The 26,932-nt window shown below is 37.8% G+C and overlaps 1 protein-coding gene across 2 annotated transcripts in view; it reads right to left on the bottom strand.

Annotated features, from left to right (window-relative positions):
- CNTN4 (contactin 4) overlaps positions 1-26,932 on the bottom strand; it is a 1,034,898-nt gene that overhangs the window by 188,334 nt on the left and 819,632 nt on the right. The window contains exons 1-2 of one of the 2 annotated variants that reach the window (XM_011996809.1): positions 8,696-8,777; positions 8,248-8,445 (exon numbers count right to left, since the gene is read on the bottom strand). Coding sequence is in view for 1 of the 2 variants with exons in the window: in XM_011996808.1 (XP_011852198.1) it covers positions 8,248-8,445 (198 nt within the window). In the remaining variant the exon portion in view is untranslated. Of the gene's footprint in view, positions 1-8,247; positions 8,446-8,695; positions 8,778-26,932 lie in introns of those variants that run through there. The other variant, XM_011996808.1, reaches the window with a different exon arrangement.

Below are 26,932 nucleotides of genomic sequence, written 5' to 3'. Positions count from 1 at the left end.
CCAGCCTGGCCAACATGGTGAGTCCCTGTCTCTACTAAAAATACAATAATTAGCCGGGTATGATAGTACATGCCTATAATCTTGGCTACTCGGGAGGCTGGGGCAGGAGAATTGCTTGAACCTGGGAGGCAGAGGTTGCAGTAAGCCAAAACTGCACCACTGCATTCCAGCCTGGGCGACAGAAGGAGACTCTATCTCAAAAAACAAACAAACAAACAAAAACAAATGGATAAGACACAACTTACTATAACAGCAAAAATGATAGAGAATCTAGGAACTAGCCAAGAATACCCAACATTTCTATAGAAAAATTATTTACAGAAACAGGCCACAGGCAAGATTGGCCCACGGGAAAGAGTTTGCCGATTCCTATTTAAAGCAAATAATGTGCCCACTGCCTGGAATTATTTATTTTCTCTTAGATTGTCTGACTCTTCATGGAAGCCTGGGGTGATTCTCAAGATCAGGCCAGTTGTCTTCACCTTTAAGCTGTGATTATACACCTGATTCCACTGTACCCTTCACTGCTCCATGGTAGTGCTTACCAAAATTGAAACTTAAGTGAATATGCTTTAATTCTCTACTCTCCCCTGAGTATGGCCCCACTCCTGCCTCTAACTGCAATTAGGCTTCTCAGTCAGGCTATAATCCATGAGGGCAGAGGAAGACTTTTGCATCTCTAGAGCCAAGTAGAGAACAGATACTGAATGAGGATTTGTTGGTTAAATGCATGATCAAAAGAATGCCCCAAGTCAACTCAATTCTGGGTTAAACACTTCTTCCCTCTTTCATTTTAAGTCCCTCTATAAATGTATTATTCAGAACTCAATTCAATAATTCCAATAAAGAATGAAACTTTAGACCCTTCATTAACTTGGAATTCTCTAATTCCCATGGGCTGAAATCATGTCTTTTTATTTCACAGTGTGCCACACACAATGAGCACTTAACAGATGCTTCCTAACTGAGTAGCCAAATGGCCATCCAAGACCTTTAGCCCCCATGGACCTGAAATGGAATCGGCTATGCTAGAGGTCTAAAGCTGACTGCCAAGTTCCTAAGCTTGTCAAACCTTCAACACATCCAGAGCCATTAAGACGTTATTAAATCAGATTAGCAATGGCAGTTTAGCAAAATATCTCACATTCTTTAGTCATTTAGATGTTCTCCTCATAAAATATGTTTTACACCCACAGATCCTCAACTGCGATGTTGTTAGAGAATTAAAAACAAGACATGATTGCTGTGACAAAACCATACAAAGGTTGCAATTACAAGTGAGAGTAAAATAAAGCAGTGTTTTGGTATAAACTCTAGATCTTAAATAATATAAAATTATGTCTAAGTGGAAGGCATATCTCTACCTGTTGCCTGTCTAAATGCCAGGTCATCAATAAAGGGTTGCAGATCACATCTCCAATCTAGAAGAGATCTCCTAAATGACTGGGTTCAAAAACCCACTAGGTTAATTAAGTGGTCTGCAAATAAAGCTGTCTTTTCATGAAGAAAAATAGTGGTTGTTGATATCCAGTTGAGGATCTAATGTAGCATGGAGCAATATTAGGAAAGTTTACAGTTACCAGTTGTCAGGATCATAATGGAGGATGCATGATGCTGCAATAATAATATTTCAGAATCTTTGAGTTTTCTCCTTTCTATTTTAAAAGTCTTCTTTGGTCTTAAAATTTTAAGTTTGCGGGGAATATAGTCTTCTGAGCCACTAGGAGGTGTAATGGTCACTGAGGTGAAGGCTCACAAAATGGCATGCTGTGGCCTGAAAGACTGAATGCACCTAGTTTTCTGCAGGGATCAGTTGTCAGCATTGGTAAGAAATCTGATCCAATGAACAGCATCTGTCTGTTAAACCTGATATTATCTGATCTGGGCAAATGTTGAGATTGGAGTTAAGAAGGCTAGAAAGTTGTGACTGGAATCCTTGAAGACAACAAGAAGAAACTTTAGATAGAACTTATTATAAATCACCTTTTTTTTTTTATAGCTGAGAAGACTAAGGACCAAAGAAATGGTATGATTTGTCTTATGAGAGCCGCGGGTACGTCTGGGACTATACCCCAGAATCCCTTTACTTTCCCTCTTGACTTTTAGTCCTGGACATGACTAAAAGTCATGAAACTGAAGGATGCTGAGGTCATCATTTCGGCTTTTTCCTACTGGGTGGAAGTTTGATTTAAGATGAGAAGATTAAATACTTCAAAGTTGCTGTTATTTACTGTTTTCATGGCTAAATTAGGCTGTGGAAAATGAGTGAGGACTTGGGAAAACATGGTCAGTTATTTCAGTTATATTTGAGAATATACATAAACATTTTAAACATTTAATTTTATATTGAAGTATAATAAACATTTAAAAAAGTTAACTTTACATTTTAACCTCCAAAGACAATATATCTGGTTTGTATATGCATACCTATATCCAAAATGTATATGCTTAACAATCTATGTAAATATAGAAATGCAGGAGAGAAAGGGAAAGAGAGAGAGAGAGTACAGAGAAAGAGGGAGTTTGAAACTCTAGGATACGATAATCTTATTGTTCCTTGTTTTGTAGCATCTCTTCTATGTGGAGTTCCAATTAGGGTTAATATTCAAAAATATTTAACAATCACTGTGCAATGCATGGACCTATCAGACAGACACATTTATCTTTGTTCTAATAAGCAAAAAACATTTATCTTTGTTCTAATAAGCAAAAAAATTTTTTTTTAAAATCTACCAAACCAGTCCCCAACCAGTCTCCAGAAAAACAGAAAAAAAAGGCAAAGGCTAAACAATGATTTTTCATGCTAAATTATGTACCTGTGTATGTAATGTAATGTGCATAAACAGTGTAACAGACATTATCTCATTTTCTCAAGACTGTCCTAATCTCTGCAAATTCTTTTCATGTTAAGCTATTTTCGAGAGAGCCATATAAGTGGCTAAAGACAGAAGAAAGAGCCAATATGATTATCATCGAAGACTACTATTTCTCTAGTAGTTATGCTATATGAGTGGTCTGTTACCTTTGTTTGTGGAAATTTAGGGATAACTCTTTGAGATCTGTGCAGGAAGCATATAACATAGCAGGCTCAGCACTATTTATAACCAAGAGCTGGGCTAAAAAGGATCAATGGACTACTTTAGTACCTGTAGTAATAATAACCATGATATACTCTTCCCAATTATAATTTTTCCCTCTCATGATTTCTAAGCAACAGGTGTACCTTCCCAAATCAGTTATCTTCTCAAAGCAGATTTTAAAATATCTGGATAAATAACTATAAACTCTGATAAAAATTTTTCTCACATATGTCTAACAACTCATATTTTTATGTGTCCCAGAAGTGAATACTGCAAAATAACAGTCATTTGAAATAATTCTCACTATAAAATTCTCAAAAATTATGAGGCAAAAGAAATGAAGCAAATGTATCAATCTAGAGCCCAAACGGCCTTTTCTGAACCTCAGTGAAATAGTATGATGGCCAAGGACCAGGAATCTGTCCTGACACCACTTTTCTTATCTGAATTCTCTGGTCTTCAGTTCCCTTGTTTCTCAAAAAATAAAGATATAAAACTGGGTGATCTCTAAGTGCCTATGAGGTCCAATAATCTGGGTATAACCCCTTTATCAAACAATGTTCTAAAAATTTGAAAACTCTATGTTTTAGAAAAGTGAGAAAAATAATGACAAGCAAAAAGAAAAAAAAAATCAAACTTTACCACTAAAAGTTAAACACTTTAGAGTTTAACATCATTTGTCACTTTGGAGAGTATTATTCCACCTTTCTCTGTCACTATACACTATTTTAAAAAAGAATAATAATAAGGTCTATACACTATTGTAATCTGTCTTTTAAAAATATAATTTGTTGATCATATTCTAGGTAAGAAAGTTATTGATGGTATACTTCTGTCACTGTTCAAAGCACTTTCAATTACAACATACAAAATAACTATCTGAGGTAGACGCTGTTACCCTTATCTCACTGATGAGAAACCAAGTACAATGAGGTTAAACTGACACATCCAAAGCCACATGGCTAATAAACGGTGAGGCTGAACTCTGCCTGGACTACTTGGCTCCAGGATCCTCATGGCTTGTGTTCTTACCTCCTGGCCCCACATTGGAGCCATCATTTGAGATGTAGGAAGGAGTGAGCCATGTGAAGAGCCGAGGAAAAGCAAACAGGGAGCCCCAGGGTTTTGCAGGACTGGGGTGAGTGGCAAATGGTCAGTGAACAGACATGGAACTCATCACACCTCGTTTGTATCAGGAACTGAGCCAAGGTTCACTATTCACCTTTTATGACTCACCATGGCCTCTTGGGCTACAAATAAGGAATCATACTCTAGACTGCTTAGCTGAAATGCCCAGGAAACAAGCTGAATATTGGGGAAATACAGTTATCCTGGCTACATGTGCTCTTAGCAAGGGAAATGACAAGTCTAGCATTAGTTCAGCTCAGGCTTCAAACTCCTTTGCCTGACTTTTTTTTTTTTTTTCCTTTTCTGAGGCAGGCAGAGGATGTGAAATTTTGAGTGTGCTTCAATGATCAAAATGATTGTAAAAATTCTATACTCGCCTTGCACTTATCAGTCTAATACACAGTCACCAAATCCCAGATCTTGAAGAGAGAGAATTTCATTGATTTTACTGTCACAGAATAGATTTTAACAAGAATGTCTTCTTTATTTTGCAATCTCTCCTTGATTTATATTTCCCTTTTTCTCTCACCTTCAGAAAACAGCTAATTAAATAACCTATTTTCTGCTTAGTAACACAGTTTGAGTGTCCATTTTATGTACTCCAGTGTTAATGGAAAAGACATGAATTTTCACCATGCAATGCTCATGGAAATTAAGAATGAGTGGGCATTAATGGCTGAAGAATGAGATCTTTAGTCTGCTAACTTTGTGATAAAATATTTTAATACAAAACATTTGTCATCTCTATGAAGATATACCAGACAAATCAAGATAAATCTAAAAGCCAGGGAAAAGGCAGAGTTGTTGCCAGTTTTAAGTGTACATGATGATTCTGGAGTGCTCGTGCTCCTGAATGTTTATTTCTTATTTTTTGAAGAGGCAGTTCTGTGTGACGTCTGTCCCTGGCTATGTCACAGTATATCAAAGTCAATATGTAATTACCTCTGTGACTTGATAGACCAAAACAGATAATACCACTGAACAGATATTCTGGCATAAGTGCATTTGGGTAGAAGCCAGAGGGGCTGTATTTTTAAGCGATTTCTTACAAAATGCCACTGGAGCATATCTTTTGAAAGTTTCTTCATCTGTCAGTCTGGAGAGATAGCACTGATAGCTTTTGACAGAGCTAGTACCTCACCTACTTTTCTCTGTAAGCTGATAAGAATTTTCAGTTTTATTTAATATAATGTAGCTCAATCCAACATATTAATTTAACATTTGCCATGTGGCAAGCACTGTGCTGAAGCGCAGTATAAAGTCAAATGAAAATGATGATCTTTCCTTGATCATAATGTGAGCGAGGTAGGGAAGGCAAGCCGACATATTTGAATATACCAGATGAATGTTATGATAGAAAGATGGCCAAAAAAGCACAAAACAAATAATTGTTCCCATTGCCAAGGGAGAAGTTATGTATTTGGTTTTACAAATAATGCTTAAAATAGTATTCTTGATTTTTCCCTTGCAAACCTGTGTAGTAAAACCATTTCAGTAAAGGGCATTCCCATACACTCAGCTGCTATGTCAGAAACCTATGTGTCATCCTTGATTTTCTCTTCCACTATCTCCCACATTTAAGGAATGAGCAGGTTCTGGCAGCTTTACCAGCAAACTATATCCTGAATCCATTTCTCTTCTTCTCTGCTGTTACTCCCTAGTTTAACCCGCCATCATTTCCCAACTGAATTAATTGCAGTAGTATTCTGATTGGATTTCCAGTTTTCGCTCTTGTTTTCTGAAAGTCCATTTTCCACATAGCAGCTAAGCAATCTTCTTAAAAACATAAATCACTCTTTTGCATACAATTCTCTAATGGCTTCTCACTGCACGGAACTAAAATCTGGTAATTTCTCTATGGCCTCCATGTTCTGGTCCCTGACTCTCTTTTAACCTTAATTCTATCCACCCTGCACCCTGCTCAGTATGCTCCAACCATGCATCATTCTTCGTGTTCCCTGAACATGCTGAGTGCTTTTTTTCAGGCCTAAGGGCCTTTGCATGATGTTAACTCAGCCTGGAAAGCTCTGCCCTCTGATCTTAAGAGGCCTGGTTTCTTGTTATTTCAGGTCTCAGCTCATGTGTCCCTTCCTTAGAAAGGCTTTCCATGGCTGTCTAAAGTAGACACCCACTGTGCCCCCTCTCCACACCACAGAGCTGTCATTTTATCATACTGGTTTACTGCTATCTAAAATAATAGGATTTTGGTTTTGTTTATGTTTGTTTGTTTCTTTGTGTCTGCATCCCCCAGGAGAATGCAAGTGCCTCCTGTTCACCAGCACTCAGCATAGTGGCTGTCACACAGCAAGTTCTAAATAAATGTATGTTAAATGGATGAATAAATGAATGGTTAAAATCTAAATTATTTGCTTGAAAATTCCACATATAGTCTATGTAGTAAGGATGCTCAGACCCTCTCTTCAGAGCTGCTCAGTCTGTAAATACTATGTTCTGGAAGGTTCAGGTTCAGAGACTCACTTAGGCACAAAGTTCAGTGACAAAACAGAGGAAAAGAGTAACAAACTTGGGGAACAGAAATCTGAGTTCTAGTCTTGCATTTGTCAAGTTTTTCTTATACAAATTCAAATAAGAGTTGTTATAGTATAATGCAAGGAAGCACTGTGAGGGTTTAAGATATCAGGCTCTGGAGTCAGTTAAGACATGGGTGCTGGGTGGAAATCTTGGAGCCATTAATTTTTAATGAATGTGGCTGAGCCCCTGTTTCCCCACCTGAAAAGAGAATGTTTATCATATAATTGCTTGAGATTTAAATGAGATAATTCACACACAGTTCTGTGCACAGTGACTAGGCACATATTAAATGTCAAATAGATGTTTGCTATTAATGTTTTTGGCTGATAGTATCCTCACTCGTGTGATGTCTAGTCATTACTGTTCATAATGGAAGATCTGAATGTGTACTGGACAGTAAAAGGATTTTAAATGAATAGAAACCTGAACATGTCTACTATGACTGCTTAAATCATGATATCAGCCCTTGTTGAAGGGCTTAATTATGTCTTTGTTTGAATTTATTCAACAAATATTTATTGAGAATCTTCGATGTACCAGGCGCTAAACCAGGTGCAGCAGAGGTGGCTGTGACTAAGGTACTAGATGTGCTTTAAAAAAGACAAATTGCTAGTAAGACAGACAGTGAAGCACACAGACAATTGTGATGCAGAATTATGAGATCTTGGGGGGTATGGTCGTAGACTCGATATAGAAGGTACCTGACACAGCATGGTTGGGTGGCAGCGTGGGCAAGCAGAGATGGCTTCCTGGAAACAGTGATATCTTTGAAGAAACTGGAAGAACCAGTATCAGTTATCCAAGGGAGAAGCTGAGAGGAGAGGACTAAGGAAAGGAGGAGCATTTCAAGAAGAGGGAACAGCATATGTAAAAACCCGTGGTGGGAAAGGGCATGGTACTCCTAGAGTTTGGCATACACAGCTGTCTTTACAAAGTACACAGTGATTTTTACTACACATTGTTAAGTCATTTAGGTAATTAAGAATATATGAATTTCATATATTTTCTTGAAATATTCTAATACTGTGGGGAATTAAAACTTCTGTCTCAAATAAGCCTTGTTATGTCTACATTTCACTGTGGTGGGAACTATGCGTTCAGTATTGTAAATCCAGAGGTTATTTGGACAATTGGACACAGAATACTAAATTACATATAATTGATTAATGAGCTAATTGTTCAATCTTTCACTTCATTCTGACTGTGTATACAGTTTAAGTGGGAGAGAAACAAGAAATACCTTCCTTTGTTATTTATATTCACTTAAATCCTCATTCTATTCCTGTTGAGATTAGCAATTAGATTTCTAATTAGTTTTCCAAAATGGATTCATGGGTTTATCTCTTACACAAGTGGAGAAAATATGGGTACCAAATATAGGCAGCATTAAACTTTTCTTACATTTAATTTAGACAATAAAGCTTTGTGAGCCAATAACATAACATACCTTCACATTCATCCTGTGATTGCAAAAAACAAAATTAACAAAATTACTTAGAAAACTCACCATCATTTCTCAATATTAGTGGTGTAGGTGGCCCCAGGACCTTGTGGTTTGTCACAGTATTGGTAACCACACAGGTATAATTCCCAACATCTGATTTTTCTACTTTGGCAATATACAGATTCCCAGTCTCTTGAGAAACAAAGCGGCGATTATCCTGATAGGAAGGATATTCATTGAAGATCCAGGCATAACTCAACTCTGAAAGTAAAAAAATCTTCATTACAAATATGTCTTTTGGCCCTGGAACTCTACTGTTTTCATGAAAGAAATGATCAGGTTAAAAATTTATATACTGTTGCCCAATGACTCTTTTTCAGCCTACTAAATATAGATAGGAAGTAATCACAGTTCCCTATGGCATTTTACCAGCCTTTCTACTATCAGTCAATAAGGTTTCATTTCCAGAGAAGTAAAAGATCCACTGATAGCTGATTAAGTGATGTCCAACCTCTTTAAGTCAAGGGCTAAGCATTTATAGTTTGCTAATCATGTGTCAGGCACTATGCAACATGTATTGAGTAATGCTCAAATTACAGACCCAGGGTGTCTATAATCTTGATATAGTAATGCTGGAAGCCACCCTGGAAACTATTTAGTTCATTTATTTTGTTTTATAGATAGTAATCGTTATATTACATCATAATGCCCCATACTTGCATAGCACTTTATGCTTTCCAATATATTTGATAGTTTTATTTCCATTAACTGAGAAACTAGCACCTAGGAACAGAGTAACTTATTCAAATTCTTAGCTCTAGTTAGAAACAGAATAATTCCTGAGTCTCAGTGCAGTCTTCTTCCAATGCCTCCTGCTATCAACTCAAATTCTTTCTTCTCACTTGTGAGGTTGAATACTTTTCCATCATTTTAGTAAGAGAGCAGTTTAATACTGTGGCAAATACTCATTAAGTACACACTGACTGACTAGTTGACTGATTCCACAAATATACATCGCATTAAAAAAAATTAGATCCATGAGGGCGTGGATATGAAATAGTGATACAAGAGCAACATTTTCACAGACACTTATCCCATAATATCAGTGGGATGAATTTAATAGGCAGTTGTATCTGAAAACATTCCTTTGAAAGTTCCAATTTTTATAAGAATTAGGTAAATGTTTTATGAAGGACCACATGATCCCATGCTTTCCATTTCAGAGAAGACCGCTAAATGACAGTGAGTTTAAATGATTTGCTGCAGTGAACTATCGTGCTCCAAGGAAATCAAACTGCTTCAGCTCCAGGCATTCCATGATTCCTCTCTTTAAAGTGTAATTTCCAGATTTGTCCAAAGCTAGAGAAGTGATATACTAGCTACTGGCACTGATTAGCCAACATGTCCCACTTTATCTTCAAAAATTACTTTGTTGAGGGGAGGGTGAGGGAACAACTAAATGCAATGGGGCCTCTGGTTTCAGAACTAGTTGGCTGAGTTCTTATATGTCACTTTTTCATGTGATCGTAAGCTAAAGACTAAATGTATAAAGTGTCCTTGGAAAATAGCAGAAAGGCCACTTCAGCTTTGTAGAGAGAACGCTAATTACTGTAAAAGTCATTTTTTGTACTGTAATCCTTCAATGTGTCCCAATTGTACTTGACCTCAACAACTGAATGTGCAACAGGAAGCATATTCTGCCTTAATAATCCACTGTTTACACACAAAGGAAGGGTCATGCAGATTGTTTTCCCTTTATCACTGGATTATAACGTTTCCACATGTATTATTTTAGAAAGATATAATTATGTTTATATGAGAATGGCTAATCATTTTATTTACGAATGTGCATGTAATTATAAGTAACCTCACGCTGATGTCAAGAGGATACTCAGTGTAAATACGCAAGTGCTTTCCAGAAAGCTGGTTACTTCCTCAAGAAACAAAAATCTAGGGGAGGAAAAGCCCCTATAATACATTGTGAAGAAGTACTATCCTGTATGGTAGGCTTTTAACAAACAGCATAGCAATGCACTCCTTACGTACTCAATAGGTGAGTTTCAAGCAAACCTAGTCATCTCTCAGCACCTCAACTTTCTCCTATGCAAAATGAGAAGATTTCCTATCTCCTAATTATTTATAAGAGAGTTTTAAGTATAAATTAGCACCTCCAAAGTCACATGATGGAAGTTAGAATGTAATTTACCAGCACAATATTAATCAACCCACATTTCTCCAAGAAGAGTTGAAAGCAAATACAGGAAACTACTTTTTTTCTTTTTTCTTTTTTTTTTTTGAGATGGGGTTTTGCTCTTTGTTGCCCAGGCTGGAGTGCAGTGGCATGATCTTGGCTCACTGCAACTTCTGCCTCCTGCGTTCAAGCAATTCTCCTGTCTCAGCCTCCTGAGAAGCTGGGACTACAAGTGCCCACCACGACACCTGGCTAATTTTCGTATTTTTAGTAGAGATAGGGTTCCACCATGTTGGCCAGGCTGGTCTCGAACTCCTGACCTCAGGTGATCCGCCTGCCTCGGCCTCCCAAAGTGCTGGGATTACAGGTGTGAGCCACCGCACCTGGCCAGGAAATGATTTTTTTTTTTTTCCCTGCAATATTTTTCAGAACTCTCAGTAGCAGCTACTGGCTGCAAGGCTCTCTGAATTCTGCAGGAGACTCATTTAGCAACTAGAAAGTCGATATTGGGAAAATGGCATCTGCTTCATTATTTTTCTAATTGGAGAGGAACAACAACAACAACAACGAAGTAAGACTAAAGTTCAAATCTGTGTTACATAAGGGAAGCCATTTAAACTTCATTTTCAGTTTCTTGGTCCATAAAATGAGGACAATTTAAAATGTGATGCAGGTACGTGGTGAGGATCTGATTATGTGAAAGCACTTTGAACTCTCTAAAGGGCTGTACAGATGTTATTATTGGTGTTGCACTTCACCAGGTTAATCATTATAGAAGTAAAACTTTTTTATTCAATTAACATGCGGTTTGATCTAATTAAAAATAAGTTGATTCCTTTGGCTTCCCTGTTTATGTGACTTAAGTAACTTAGTGAGAGATGCAAACACCCAGAAGTGCCTTGTGCAGCATTTCCTAAACAGTGGTCTTTGATGATTAATTCTTTGTTTTCTACTCCCACATCCCTAAAACTCAAAGGGTTACATGATCAAATTACTTTGAGAAGCACTGGATAAACAAAATAAAATGGAGTTTTAACTTTTTTCTTTCAGGACTGGCAAGAGATTTTGACATGCCAATGTCCTTGAAACTCCTTAGAGAGTGTTTAAGCATCCAAACTTATTTGCTCATGGAATTACCACCACCACAACCACCTAACCCCCATAGCTCAAAAAACCTAGTTTGGGAAACGCTGTACCAATTAGTTCAATTCAAAAAACAATAAGTAGAATATAAGGATTATTAACTGTATTACTTCAGTTTCTGCAAAATCATTAACATTAAATAGAACAACAAACAACAACAACAAAATGTTGAATTAAAGTTGTAATGTTTCCTCAATTGTAATGACAATATAGCAGTGTAACCATTTCTTATGCTGAAATAAAAAAAGAAGAAACCATAGTTGCCAAGAAGAACCTCAAACAGAAGATGCTAAGGAACCTAATCAACATGGTTCAGCGTCTGACGTTTGTAAAGACTGTGGAGTCCTGTCCTGAAGTGGAAAGGTCAGCAGAAAAGTCTTGGCTGGTGTACTGGTGAGAACATGTTGGGCTAAGCACTAAGCTCCTAAAACAGGGGAAATCTCTCACTAAGACATTAACTTAGTTCTTTTCTCAATCAAATATCACCACCTGGAATATTGTAGTTTCACTTGTTTATGTCTTCAGGGCAATCAGGAAGGAGCAGGAGGAATATAATGTAATGAGAATGTAGACATCAAAGCAGGCAAAAAGTGTAGTAAAACTAAAACATACGCAACGAATTGCTTGTCCTATTTCTTCATTTAAAAGATAAGAAAATTCTGAGGTCTAGAAAGGGTAAGGTTGGAGCACCAAAAAGGGGTGAGGCAGACTATAACCTACTCGTTCTAGCTTAACTCTCATCCCAGTGTACCATCCAGGAAAAAGTAAGCGCTCTTGACATTTGAAACCAAGATCTGGTATTATTCTATCGCTCAAAAGACAATTGAGATTTCCCTTAAGAACCAAAACCTATTTTTATCAGAGCAAAACAGTAATCCATTGGGTTACATGAAACGCTATCAACATTCTGAAAAATAAAGCCAAGTAAATAAAACAAAATAAACTTTTATGTGCTACAACTCGCAAAAGTGTATCCCACTCAGTTTGATTTCCTTAGGGACTTTCATGCAATATTTATACTTACTCAAACTTGACAGATTTCTTTTGATAAGTTTTCACACACTAATTGCTCTGGAAGTGACAGACAGTTTCTGTCCCATTGGCAATTTGTAACAACTGAGTAAACAGATACTTGGAATGCAATATATTAAATAGATTGTGAAACTTCTGGTGCTCAATTGAAAAATACTGAGGCTAGTTGTATTGTGATACTCATTAAAGAAGAAAGGCCTAGCAATGGTTTTTTTGGTTTGCAGCATCCAAATCTATTGGAAATGAACTCTGAAGCTCTCTTAATTGGTTCTTTTTTTTCTGTATCTCTAAGCCAACAACAAATGATGTATGATTGTTATTTTTAAAAGAAGACACCAATCAAGCAATTTTCAAATCCAGGTACTCACTGAACAAATTACCCAAATGATCAATCAGAATTCTCTGGATGGTTGCTCTTTAATTGTTCTTGACACCAATTTATTTCTAGAGCTATATTATGCTTCATTATGTTCTGAGTCATATCCCAGTAGTGGCAAAGATGTCAGTTTTCAAAGATGCCTTTCTTAACCTCAAAGTTTTAAACCTGAAAGGCTCTTCGTCCAACTTTTTCAATTTTACATATCAGGAAACTGAAGTCTAGAGAAACTGTATGAGTGGATCATGATTACACATTTGACAAGTGGCAGGGATGGGACTGTGGGGTAGCCCCAGTATTCAGAAGAGCTGGTTCTGTTAGGAAGCCGTATGTTCCTCTAAAAATGTATTTTGGAGCCAGAAGAAATCAGTTTTCCTTATCTATAAATTGAGGGAGTGGGATTACATGATGTCTCAGTCTCTTTCATCCTTCCATACATTCTATATGTATATCATCAAATCCAATACGCTCATTTGACAAATAAGGAAAGAAAGATCCAAGGAAGCCCAGTAACTTGCTAGGAATCACATGGATAGTTATTGGGAAGGTCAAGAACTAGAACACACACGTGCACACACACACACACTCTCTCTTACTTATTTGATTTAAGCTGTGTTCTATTTTATAGAAAGAAGATATTAGTGTTAAGTCAGGAGACATGGATGGTAGTCTTTGCATTATAACACATTTTGGCTTTAATAAATTATTTTAACATCATGATAGAGTCTCCTTACCTTTAGATAGTTTTATCAATATGTATCCTGCTTTTTACACAGTGTTTGTGAGGTTGAATTTAAACGGATATATAATTCTAAGAAAGTAGATGTGAAAAGTGTATTTTAACTGATCTATTACAAATGAAATGGGTAAAACGAATGTATTCATTGGTTCATTTGTTGGTCAAATATTTACAAAGCATCAGTTGTTTGCAAAAAGCACTGAGCTCAGTGCTGAGATGGAGAGCTGTGCTGGCAAGTGCTGGAGAGCAGTTACGAAGACCGAGTTGGAGTCAGTTAGTGTGCTGAGCAAAGGGAAAAATGGCATAAGTCCATGGAAAGATCTCTGGAATTGGTGTCAAGAGACATGAATTGAGTCTTGGCTTTGGTAATCAGCTGGAAAGTAATTTCTATTCCTCAGTTTTCTCATCTGAAAAATAGGATAATTAAAAGAATACCTTCCCTGCCTAAACCAAGAGTTACACTGATCACCAAACATATTAATGTAAATTCTTAGAGAGTTTCTTGTGGCACTTTTTTTCGACAAAAAATATCTTCTTGTAAATGGATTGATATCTTGTCTTTCTCTGACCTTTGTGAAAGAAAAGTGTTATAAATTGCGAGCAACCCAAAAAATTCCCTAAGAAAGTAAGAATTGTACCAGGAACTGCAAGAACTAAATAGCATTGATGATTGTGCACAATAAACAGGTAGCAGGAGAAGGCAAAAGTGTTTGGTTTCAGAGAAAACCAAAACCACACATGTCATATGAAAGATCTATGAGCTCTCTCAAGAAGAGAGTGACCAGTAGACTTTGGATTCTGAGAGAGGGAGCTTCTGGATGACATTTCTAATTATACTAAGACACAAAATGATAAATATAAAGTCATATGTGAGCTGTCATCCAGTGAACAATGCTTTGGGAAACAAGAGTGGAGGGGCAGTGTCTGAGATGAGCTGAGATCTGAAGGTGTAGAAATGGGAGAGATACTGAACCTCTATTAATTAGAAGACAGACTAATGAATATTTAAACCTATAATGATGGTAATGACCCTTTGCAGCTTAGGTTGTTGAAATCATGACTGTAGCTGTCAGGACCTCTATTACAAATACTCTGTGGTCCAGAGAACTTTGTTTAGACAGGTCCCAAGCAATGAGCAGGACCATCCAGGGTCCAGACACTGTTTTCATTTTTTATTAGTGCTGAGTAGAGCAGGGATGACAGATAAGTGTCACTTGGACCACCAGTCACCACTCCTACATCCATGGCTGACATTTATAATTGACTCTGCCAGACACAGACTGAGAATCATTCTCAATACAGTGTTTCAGGCAATTACCTCCAATCAATTTGTGTTGGCACATAAAGTGAAAGCTTTTCACCGTCTTCGCAGTGCTGATTTTGGAGAAATGAAATGGTGCCCATATGAGGCAAGGATTAGATAAGGCCTAGTACTAAATCTCATCCAACCTTGTGTCAGGTATTTCTAAAAATAAGCCTTCCAGCTAAGAGACTACTCGCTTTGTTCAAGATAGTTTTAGTACATGCTATTTACTCGTTCAGATGTGGCAGTGGAGGTGTGGAAAAGCAAGATGGCAAAAGGTGCATTTTCTGGTCAGGTATACAGTTCTTGAATATGTTCGAGTATGACTTACAATATCTCCCTCTTACATGTAACTTCTTATTTTCTTGCCTCTATTTTTTGGGGGGGGTAAATTGGGCATTTTTCTAGGGTGTAGATTTTCTTTAAGAAATTGTGGGTGGAAGTTATGGAATTTAACTTGAAAGTAATTTAACTCATTGTTTAGGCAATAAGCCAAAAATGAGTATATGACAAAATAGGACATACAACTTATATGATTTTTAAAGGTAAATGGAAAGGCTTCAACAAAATCTTGTACTTGCAGTCAATGGCTTCAGCATATAACTCTGCATTCCCTGTCTCTCCTCTGCTCTCAGAACTGTATCAGTGAGAAGTCTGAGAAATATTGCCTAGATCTGGAGTCAGTAAACTCTGTATCTGCCAAGGGAAGAAGTCATTTTTAAAAAAAATCCAGGAAAGCATCCTTTTTGATAGCATGTTCCGACTGGAGTGGAGGCTGGAAAGTGACAGTGCACAGAACAGACCTTGAGACTGACAAGTGGATGTGTCTTTTATAGTTTCCTTATGTTATGAATCTGAAAATCCAAAGGCAATGAAATGTTGAAGAGATATCTGCACTCTCATGTTTACTGTAGCACTAGTCACAATAGCCAAGATATGGAATCAACCTAAGTGTCCATCAATGGATGAATGAATGAAGAAAATGTGATACATATACACAATGGAATAGTATCTAGCCATAAAAATAATAAAATCCTGTTATTTGCAACAACATGGTTGAACCTGGAGGACATTATGCAAAGCAAAATAAGCCAGGCACAGAAAGACAAACAGTGCATGATCTCTCTCATATATGGAATCACAAAACGTTGAACACATAAAAACAGAGAGTAGGATTGTGATTACCAGAAGCTGGGGAGCAGGGAGGTTGGAGGAATGTTGGTCAAAGAATAAATAATTTCACTCAGACAGAAGGAATAAGTTCAAGAGAGCTCTTGTGCAACATGGTGAGTATAGTTAGTAACAATGTATTCTATTCTTGAAAATTGCTGAGAGTAAATTTTCAAAGTTCTTGCCATAGAAAAAATGGTATGTGAGGTAATGAATATGTTAATGAGCTTGATTTAGCCACTCCATAATGTATACATATTTTAAAATGTTGTATGCCATAAATATATACAATGTTTATTTGTCAATTAAAAATAAATAAAAAAACTCAAAAAATAAATTAAAAACTCAAAATCAAATACATATCTTGATACTGGGCTTTTCTTGTTTTCTTTTTCTTTTCTCTTTTTTTTTTTTTTTTGAGACAGGGTCTCACTCTGTCACTCAGGCTGGAATGCAGGGGTGCAGCCTCCACTACCTGGGTTCAAGTGATTCTCCCACTTCGGCCTCCTGAGTAACTGGGACTACAGGCGTGCACCACCATGCCTGGCTAATTTTTCTATTTTTTGGTAGAGACAGGGTTTCACCATGTTGGCCAAGCTGGTCATGAACAACTGACCTCAAATGATCCCCCATCATGGCCTCCCACAGTACTGGGATTACAGGTGTGAGCCACTGCGCCTGGCCTTGATATTGGGCTTTTCTTGAAACAAACATAGTCCTCAAATATCAGTCCACAAAAGCAATCTGAGTTATACAACACAATGTCCACTATAACAAGTGGTTCTCAAATTTGAGTATGCTTCACAATCACTAGAAAGGCTTGTTATAACACAAAAGGCTGGATCTCACTCTTGGAGTTTCTTATTCTGGAGGTGGAATAGGGAAGGATAAGAATTGCAAGTTTCTAGGTGCTGCTGATGGTGTTGGCCTGAAGTCCATACTCTGAGAAAACACTGTTTTAAAAGATTTGACTACATTAGGCTCTCATTCCATCAGGCAAATGATTGCCAAAGGTGAATAGCAGCTTCCCACAGAGGAACAGGCACTCAGTCTCCAGTTTTCCATAGCCTCTACCCATTCCCTACTCCATATTCCAGTCCTATATGAATCTGTAGGCAATTTAGGTTGTGGTCCCTGCTCTAGGATACAGACACAAAGACAAATAAATGGAATTGACCCTTAGTTGTATACTTTTGTTGGTATGAAAATGGTACTGAAGAAAACAAATATAAGCTAATCTCAGTATTTTGATGCGATAAAAGTGGGGTGCTGAAACCATACAGAACTGACATTAGACCCTTGTCTGATTGTGATAAAGAATGGCCCAGACTAGCCTGGGCAACATAGTAAGACCACATCTCTACAAAAATACAAAGTTAGCTGGATATGGTGGTTCACACCTGTAATCCCAGCTACTCAGGAGTTTGGAGAGACTGAGATGGGAGGATCGCTTGAGCCCAGGAGGTCAAGGCTGCAGTGAGTCATAATCGCACCACCATACTCCAGCCTGGCCAACACAGCAAGACTATGTCTCAAAAAAACAAAACAAAAAATAGATGGCCCAGTCTGTTCAGTGTGGTCAAACCATCAAACCAGTAAAGCCATGGCAGAGAGATGCAGCAGCAGCGGACTATGATGGGCAGATGGAAACACTGTTCATGGGGGATAAAGAATGTTTCTTTCAACTATTTGTTAAAAATTTGGTATTTTAAGAAATCAAAGGTATCACCATATTTTACAAAGAGCTCAAACACACAAAGTTCATTTTAAAAGTGTTAATCCCTTGAAGCATGAATACCCTTTGATAGCCGAGTATAAAATACTTTCAGATAATGTAGAAAGCACATAAAAGCTAAAGAGACAACTATCAAAGTTCATGCCCAGTTTCAGAGACAGTATGGCTTTTTCTCAAGTGGCAGGAGAATAGAAAAAATCAGATGATACAACTCTTTCAGCTCCACACTTATACACGCTTCATACAAGCCCTGTGGGTTGATTCCAGATTCTCTCTAGGAAGGAGTGTAGGTCCCATTGCTGGGGAGAAAATCAGCATCCAGGTCCTGTGGATTTGAATTCCATAGAGGTTTTTTGTCTCACCGTTATCTGTCACTGGCCTAAGAACATCCTGCTGTTCTGTCCATATCAGGTTCAGGGTCACTCAAGGCCAACCCACACAACGCTGCCAGATTAATCCTACCAAAGGGCAACTTTGAATCATGTCCCTCTTTCCCACACAAATCCTCTGTGAGTTCCACTGCCTCCTGGATTAAGTAAAATGCATCCAGCTCACATTCAAATCCTTCCATAACAGGACCCCAAGTTATTTAGTTTTAGCTTTCTACTCTTTACTCTTTGTTAACGTATACTCTGGGGGAGGATCCCTCAAGCTAGGAGCTGCAAAACTTTAGAGAGGTTAAGGAGGGGCATCTTTGATTAATGGATTCACACAGTACATAGTATTCCTGCAGGGGTCACTTTTAGATGCAAAGAGAAGACACAGTGGGAGGGTTGTGCCCATCCATCTGGGCTTTAAGCAGAGAGCTCTGTTTTTGAAATTTGCACTTCCCCACAAAATTGTATTTTAAGAAAGGTTTATACTGCTAAGAAGGGTTGCTTAAGGTAAAATGGAAAAATAGTCACTGATCCCCTTGTGTGCCGGGTTCTTTTCAGTCCCTCTGACAAGGCTTGTGCACTCTCTTCTCAGGACATGTTTCCCCACTTTTACTTAGCCACTATCTTTTGCAAAGAGCCATTTCCTGACCAGGAAAATTACATGTGGTCTCTCCTCAACAACAGAATAAGTGTTTGGTTTTTTTTTGCCTCATAGCAACCAGCACATTATTTCACACATGAAATTTGTTTTTATGTATTAGAATAGTTCAGTTGCTCATCTCTTCTCCATCTTCCAGGCTTGAATACTGCTTGTGGACAAGAATACATATGGCCAGAGAACATACACTTTACTTTTGTGAAATCAACTTAGTAAGCGTTAGTTGAATCGAAGTGGAATTCCAAATGCCAGAAGTTTCCCGGAGCAACAGTATTATTGCTGAACTCCAGGCCCAAAGTGTTAGCTGAGAAAGAATGCGCCTGTAAATAAGAAAGTACATTTCTTTCATCAGACCATTGATGGTAAATCAAATTCACCGAAATCAGAGGAGGGAAAAAAATAACAATAACAACAAAAAATCCTCGGACTATCAAAATACGTATTTTAAATCGGAATGCATGAGCTCCTTTCCTTAAAAATCCTTCCCTTTCCATTTATTTCTGACTCTCTGGTGCAGTTTTGCTGAGTTTACTAAGTGGCAGAAAGAAAATACAACAGATTAGCCAAGAGAGAGAAGGACTCAGTAAAGGCAGGAAGGAAAGGATGTAGCAGTGAAGTTAGTCCACCTGATGTGACTTACACTAAATGACAGATGTTGATGAAAACTAGAGTTACCAGATGACACGCGTGTGACCCGGCCACTGGTCAGATCACAGTTACTCAAAGGTGACAGGAACACCTGGACTGAATAAGACATCTCCATGCACAAGGAAAATTAAACTGGATCCAGTGAGCAAGATATTTTCGTTTACCTTCAGTAAGCCTCCATCTTATAAGTACATCAGCAGAACCACAACTTTCCTACTTCTTTACATTTTCAAAACACTTGTATATCCATTATCTCATTTGATGCCTCTGACAATTTTTACAAATAAGTAGAATAAGGATTAGTTCCATGGGAGAGACAGGAAAAGTGAGATACAGAAAATGACATAAGCTATTCCAAGACCACACAGACTATCAGTGGAATTAGGTTTGGGATTAAAACAGACATCTCTTGAGACCATGACAAAGAATTCTTTTCCTATGCCAGGAACCACTGCAACAGAAACCTTCAGCTTAACTAAGTCAATGACATGGCAGTCCAGCAGTGATTACCCTGACTGATGTGCCAGCCCTATGGTTGAGGCAGACTATGGTAGGGATCTGGACAACCTTGTTTTCTTTTGTATGCCACAGTATCTAACCCCATAGTGACATTCAAGAGTACTCAGAATTTCAGGGAACTAGGTGACCAGTTAAATCCTGAGATATCAGTCTTGTACGTGTCACTTGTAGCATCAGCACTTAAAGATATTTCCTAGGAAAATTTTGACTGGACAAATCATAATTAATAGAAATACTGCTTTTTCTCACAGCATAATAAAAATCTGTCTTATTACTTTAAGCTAAGCAAATTCTGTGAAGAAAGAAAAAAGAGGATTCAATATGGGAACTAAAATGGATTCTCAGGAATAATGAAAAAATGCTGAATGGTGGAAAATGTCAATTTAACTTTAATTATTTACCTTTTTTAAGGCTTCAAGCAGTAATATGACTAACTGAGCAAGCTTTCAAGTAATATAATCAACGCCCACACAAGTTAACAATACACAGCCTTTTCACCAGATTATTAAACAAGTCCACATTCTCCTTAATTAAAGTTGTGATCTAAAATTTAGACAACTGACATTTAAATCATGAGCACAAATTAACCCTTAATCAAATGTGCTAAGAAAATACCAATTTTCGGCCGGGCGCAGTGGCTCATGCTTGTAATGCCAGCACTTTGGGAGGCAGAGGCAGGCGGATCACCCGAGCTCAGGAGATCGAGACCAGCCTGGCCAACATGGAAAAACCCCATCTCTACTAAAAATACAAACAACTAATCAGACGTAGTGGCAGGCGCCTGTAATCCCAACTACTTGGGAGGCTGAGGCAGGAGAATCACTTGAGTCCGGGAGGCGGAGTTTGCAATGAGCCGAGATTGCGCCACCACACTCCAGCCTTGGCAACAAAAGTAAAACTCCATCTCAAGAAAAAAAAAAAAAAAAAAAAAAAAAAAAAAAAAAAAAAAAAGAAAAAGAAAAAAAATAAAATGCCAGTTTTCATTATGGCCCAAGATGCTTTCCCGCTTCCCCACGTCTTGCTAATGCTCCTGTGAAACCAATAACAAAAGCATTTGGTCTGTTTGTCTATAAAGAATGGAACTATCCTTCTCAAAATAAAGGTATTTTCTTCTTTTATCTGGAGCTTTAAAAACAAAAAAGACCATCACTGATTGCAATGGTCCGGTTCAGGCTTGAGGTACAGTGGAGAGGACCAGATGAAAGATTAATCATCCATGAGTTTGGCTTTATTGCCAGGTTTTCCAGAAAGGCACTTTCCATCTTAGCAATGCTTCATCAGTTGGTTTTTGGGGCGTGGCAGTCATCATTCCTCCAAGGCCAGCATAGAGATGGGAGTGAGTCACAGGAGACCAATCATATCACTTAATCTCACAGGACACAGTGATTGGTTCAGTAAGGATCACATGACTTAAATCAGCCAATCAGAGATTTTTAAAATTCAAACTGAACAAACGGGTCTTTTTTCCTCTGGTTTTAAGACTCCAAAACAGAAAGCACAAAGGGCCCATGCTCATGTCTAATATACTTTTGACAAGTTGGTCAGCGAGAAGAAACTAGGACTCAGAGTTGACTGAAAAGTGAGTACAAGTGGTGGCTGAATTCCTCAAGAAAATTTACTCAGAAGAAATATTCTATTCAGGTAATATGCTTTAAAAAAGAAAAACAAAAAACAACAATAAATTAGGCCAGGCGCAGTAGCTCATGCTTGTAGTCCTAGCACTTTGGGAGGCCGAGGTGGGAGGATCACAAGGTCAGGAGTTCAAGACCAGGCTGGCCAATATGGTGAAACTCCATCTCTACTAAAAATACAAAAATTAGCTGGGCGTGGTGGCGGGCACCTGTAGTCTCAGCTACTCGGGAGGCTGAGGCAGGAGAATTGCTTGAACCTGGGAGGCGGAGGTTGCAGTGAGCTGAGATTGCACCATTGCACTCCAGCCTGGGCGACAGAGTGAGACTCCGTCTCAAAAAAAAAACCAAAAAAACAATAAATTCATTTTATAAAAAACTTCCTAGTGGATGCTCTTTTTTTTTTTTGTCCTCTGCGATCAAAAGTATCTGAAAAATTTCTTAATATAATATAAACCCTTGTCATTTCTTTTTCTCCTTAGAGACTTATTTTACCTTCCTTCCTCTATTTACTAATGGCCTCTTCTTACCATTGTTCCTAAGCCCCCCTTGAAAAATACTTGTATACTAATTTCCTATCCATCTGCTACCACTTAAAATAGTTCCTGGTAAAAGCTGGTTCTCAGAAATGGTGGATTCTTCCCAATGACTCTTGTAATTCTTTGAAGACAATAACACAAAGACTTGAAGAAAAAAGTTAGCTTCAAGAAAAATTAAAGGAAAAAAGTGGGCATCTGATGATCACCGCTCTTTATGGAACATCTAGGCAAGGCCATGCTTTGTTCTATTTTAAAATAAATATCTTTACCTTGGGTGTGTTAAGTATTATTTATAACTGGTCAAGTAGCTACTCTAGAACTTGAGGTTAGACATACATGGTCTTGAAACCTTGGTTTACCACTACTTTGTGAGCATGGAAAGTTACTTAACATACCTAGGACTCAATTTTCTCATCTGAAAAATGGAGATAATAGTAACACACCGTAGGATGGTTGGGGGATCAGATGCAATACTGTAGGCAAATTGCTAATTATAGTCAGCACAGTGTTGAGCACATGCTAGCACTCAATAAATGTTAATGTTTATTATTATTATTGTTGATAAGGCAGAGATGGTGAATGGAATCATTTGATGACTTACATCTTCCTTCAAATTCATTCTGAAGACCTATTTTAAATCATCATCTACTTAATATTATCAGACCAGGTCAGAATTTATAATGAATAAAGGTACCATAATATCTTATCATAGACAGTATTTTATTTTCCTAAAATTATTTTCATGTATGTTACTTCATTTGACTCATCTCTTGGAGGTAATAATCCTGCTTTCCAGAAAAGAAAATGAGGAACAGAGAGAAAAAGTGACTCATTAAAACTTAGCATTAAACAAAGCCAGGACAGAAAATTAAATCTTGCCATCATTTATATAGTGTTAGTATGCTTATTATGCTAACAAATAGAAGTAGCAAAAATTATAAAATTAATATGCTCTCTCACTTTCAAAAAACTGAGATCTGGGAAGAAACTGGGAATGCAGCCATGAGGTGGAGTGTGGCCTGGTAATAATAAACAAATGCTGTAATTGAGAAACTTAGCAGTTAAATTTTGCTTAGAGTTCATGTATTACAGATTATAGCTGAAAGCATCCTAGGAAAAAATCTGTTCAATTCTTCTTTATCAGAAGCAGAGAGAACTTTCTAAAGAAGGATTCAATACTTTCTTGTTTTATTATTTTTTCTTCTTTTTTTTTACTTAGTAAGTGATTAGCGCAGTACTAAAACCTATCACCCTAGATTTTTACCTACTGATTTTTTCTTTATTGTAAAAGGCAGTGGAAAAGGCAGTAGGTAAGTAGGTATCTTCTGTCTAACTCGGTGATCTTGGCCAAATCACTTCATCTCTCTAAACCTCAGTTTTCTCACATGTAAAGAAAGGATAACAACCCCACCTTAGAGCTTGATGACCAAATGAGACTATGCATGTAAGAACACTTTGTAAACAATAAAACGCCAAGCAAAGGTGAGAAATCATTAACAGACAGGGATTGCAAATAGAGTCCACTACAGAGCCCTGCCTAATTGGTATTGGCTATCCAGGTGCTGTGTTAGGGTTTTGAGAATGCCAGAGACTCAGAGGAAAAAGGAGTTTGAATTGATCTATGACAACTGCCATGAGAGCAAGACAGAGTACTGGAGACATGTGTGGCCAATATTTAGGCCGCTGCTCTGCATAAGTGAGTAGTGGTTTTAGGATAAGGAGAGGACAATGCCTGGAGAGGCATGTGATCAGAGGCATAGTGTTTCACTTCTGTGCTCCTACAAAATGCAAAAGGCTGTCAAATGGGTATCAAAACTGCAAACTAACATCCATGAGAGATGGATTAAGATGATTATAGCATAAAAATTTACACTTGCAACCATATCTTTGCCATAGAAAATGCTCCCTTTACGTGGATGTAAATAAATGTTAATTATCCCTCTGTAATAGTGGCAAAACAATACAAAACTGATGTTCTTAACAAATACATTGTACCCACCTTCGATTTCTAGCTTTTTGTCTGTCACTTTAAATTGGCAAACTGTTTGACAGATGTTCAATAATTGACACAGCTTATCTTCCTTTCTCAGGCTCCCTTCCTACTCAATTGCCAGCATTTCTAGTTGCTACAGCAACTGTAAACATTAATGATTATTCCAACACATCAAGGAGATTGAAACACATTCTTAAGTTAAAAGTTCCCCCAGGGGGAAAAAAAAATCCATCTCTGGCAAGATGGAAAATATAATATGATTTAAATTCCCTGGTTATTGTATTTATTACTGATAAATACACAAATCTATTTCTACAGGTTCGCATAGGTAATGACTTCTCTCTCCCATCTGACTAACAAAAAGAGTGATGGGAAATTGAGAAACTCTGTTTTCTCCAGTGTAAGGGAGGAAGAATTCATCTAGATAAATGATAAATAAGGAAACCTGTGGGGGAGTTTTGAAAGCAACCTCTTGAAGTCACATGGTACAGAACATTGTTTCACATGATCTGGGTGCAAGCTGAAGTCCTTTCACGTAAAGTCTCAGTGGCTTCAAGAGTAAAATTGGGGTGATGGTATCTGTCCTAACCATGTGTGTCACCTTAAACTGAAAAACATGACAAAAAAAAAAAATACATGAGATCATTACTGTCATTTGTTAAAAAGTGAACAGTCTATCCTTGGAAAGAAACTGGAAATAAGTAGTAAGATCTGGAAAATAGCTGTGTTCTGTTTACCATGCTACTGTAGAACATTTAAAAAGTGATTGCTGGCCAGGCGCGGAGGCTCACGCCTGTAATCCTAGCACTTTGGGAGGCTGAGGTGCGTGAATCATGAGGTCAGGAGTTCTAGACCAGCCTGGCCAACATGGTGAAACCCGGTCTCTACTAAAAATACAAAAATTAGCTGGGCGTGGTGGAGCGCGCCTGTAATCCCAGCTATTTGGGAAGCTGAGGCAGGAGAATCGCTTGAACTTGGGAGGCAGAGCTTGCAGTGAGCTGAGATTGCACCACTGCACTCCAGTCTGGGCCACAGAGCAAGACTCTTGTCTCAGGAAAAAAAAAAAAAAAAGTGATGGCTAACATTCAAAAATGGAAAAATTTCACATAAGATTTCACACATATGGCTTCTCATGAGAAACCATGAGACCAGGCACTACTGAACCTGTATTTCTTCAAGGCAATAACTGGTCTGAGATGAGCAGTGACTGGCCTGTTTAAAGGAAGCATGTGGATCTCCACCTGACTCACATTATCTTATTCATTTACATTCTTACCTGCCTGGCTGGCCATAGAAGACAACAGAGTTTGTGAATTCTGGCTGAACCCTTTTCATATATCACATGCATTTCTAAGGCAAATCTTCCTGACGTCCATCAATCCCAACCTTATTTTATCCCTTGATCTTCTTTTGTAAAGTAGGGGACAGCCAATGTTTGTGCACAACTTCAGTGGACAAGTGCTGGACAAGTACTTCTTTGTTCTACTTTGTACTTTGTACAAATTAGTACAAGTACTACTTTGTCTACAAGTGGACAAGTACTTCTTTCTGCTCCCATCAGTGATTGCCCAGCCGTTGAGGTCCAATGACTCACTAAGGGAAGCTTAAATGGAAAGCAAAACTTCAGAAGTCACCAAAATCTTGTTTTCCTTAATGCCTAAGGTTTTCCCATTCTTCTTTAAAAAAAAATTAGTGTGGCAAAATATATATAAGAGTTTACCATTTTAATAATTTTTGAGAGCACAGTTCAGTGCCACTACATCCATTCACAATGTTGTGCAACAATCACCATTATTCATATCCAGAACTTTTTCATAAACCCAAACTGAAACTCTGTATCCATTCTGCCAGGTTTTAAATTACTCATTCAACAAAGGCTTCATGTGGGCCTATTAGGTACAGGCATTCTTCTTGGCACTAGGGACATAGTGGGATGTATTCACTGTTTTAGGAGAATCAAGTTTCTTGAATCCTGCTCATGATTCCAGGACAGTGGATCTTGTTGTGCATGGTATACACCTCTTACATCTAGAAATAACTCTTCAGGATGAGATCCTGGGGTGCAACCCTACTTTACAATAAGATGACAAGTAGACATCATTTGTTTTTGGTGTCTAGCTTCCTGACCTGGTAACCTCATTCTAATCCATTTTAAAATCAGGAATCATTTCTCCCCGACTCTTAGTAGATGCTATACAAGTGAGGCTAATCTGCATTCTGGCTCCAGGAATAGACTTATGTCTTATGGCTGCCCAATCAGCATTTTCTATCCAGCACCACCCTCATATCCTCCATTCACCATAATTGGTTTCAGAGTGGGCATATAACTAAAGTTAGCATATAAAGGCCAATTTTGAAGCTTTTGCTAAAATTACTGGAAATGAAGCATTTTCTCCTTTCTGCTGAGCTACCTTGCAGTGAGAGGCAGCTTGTGCAAGGCAAAGCCAAGAGATGGATAGAGAGATCCTAACACTATCATTTGGGAACTAAAATCTAGTTGTAGTTAACAAGACTTTTATGCCAATAAATCCCCATATTTATTTAAGCTCCTTTGAATTGGATTTTGGCACCTGCAACCAAAGGAATTCCAATTAACAGAACACTTAAACAACAGACATAGTATTGAAGAGTATTACATAACTTTTTTCTTTTGAGATGGAGTCTCGCTCTGTCGCCCAGGCTGGAGTGCAGTGGCGC

This window comes from Mandrillus leucophaeus, unplaced genomic scaffold, assembly GCF_000951045.1.
Source record: "Mandrillus leucophaeus isolate KB7577 unplaced genomic scaffold, Mleu.le_1.0 Scaffold525, whole genome shotgun sequence".
NCBI classification, from domain to species: Eukaryota; Metazoa; Chordata; class Mammalia; order Primates; family Cercopithecidae; genus Mandrillus; species Mandrillus leucophaeus.
The sequence above is the reverse complement of the archived record's forward strand: the minus strand, read 5'-3'. Positions and strand labels throughout refer to the sequence as shown.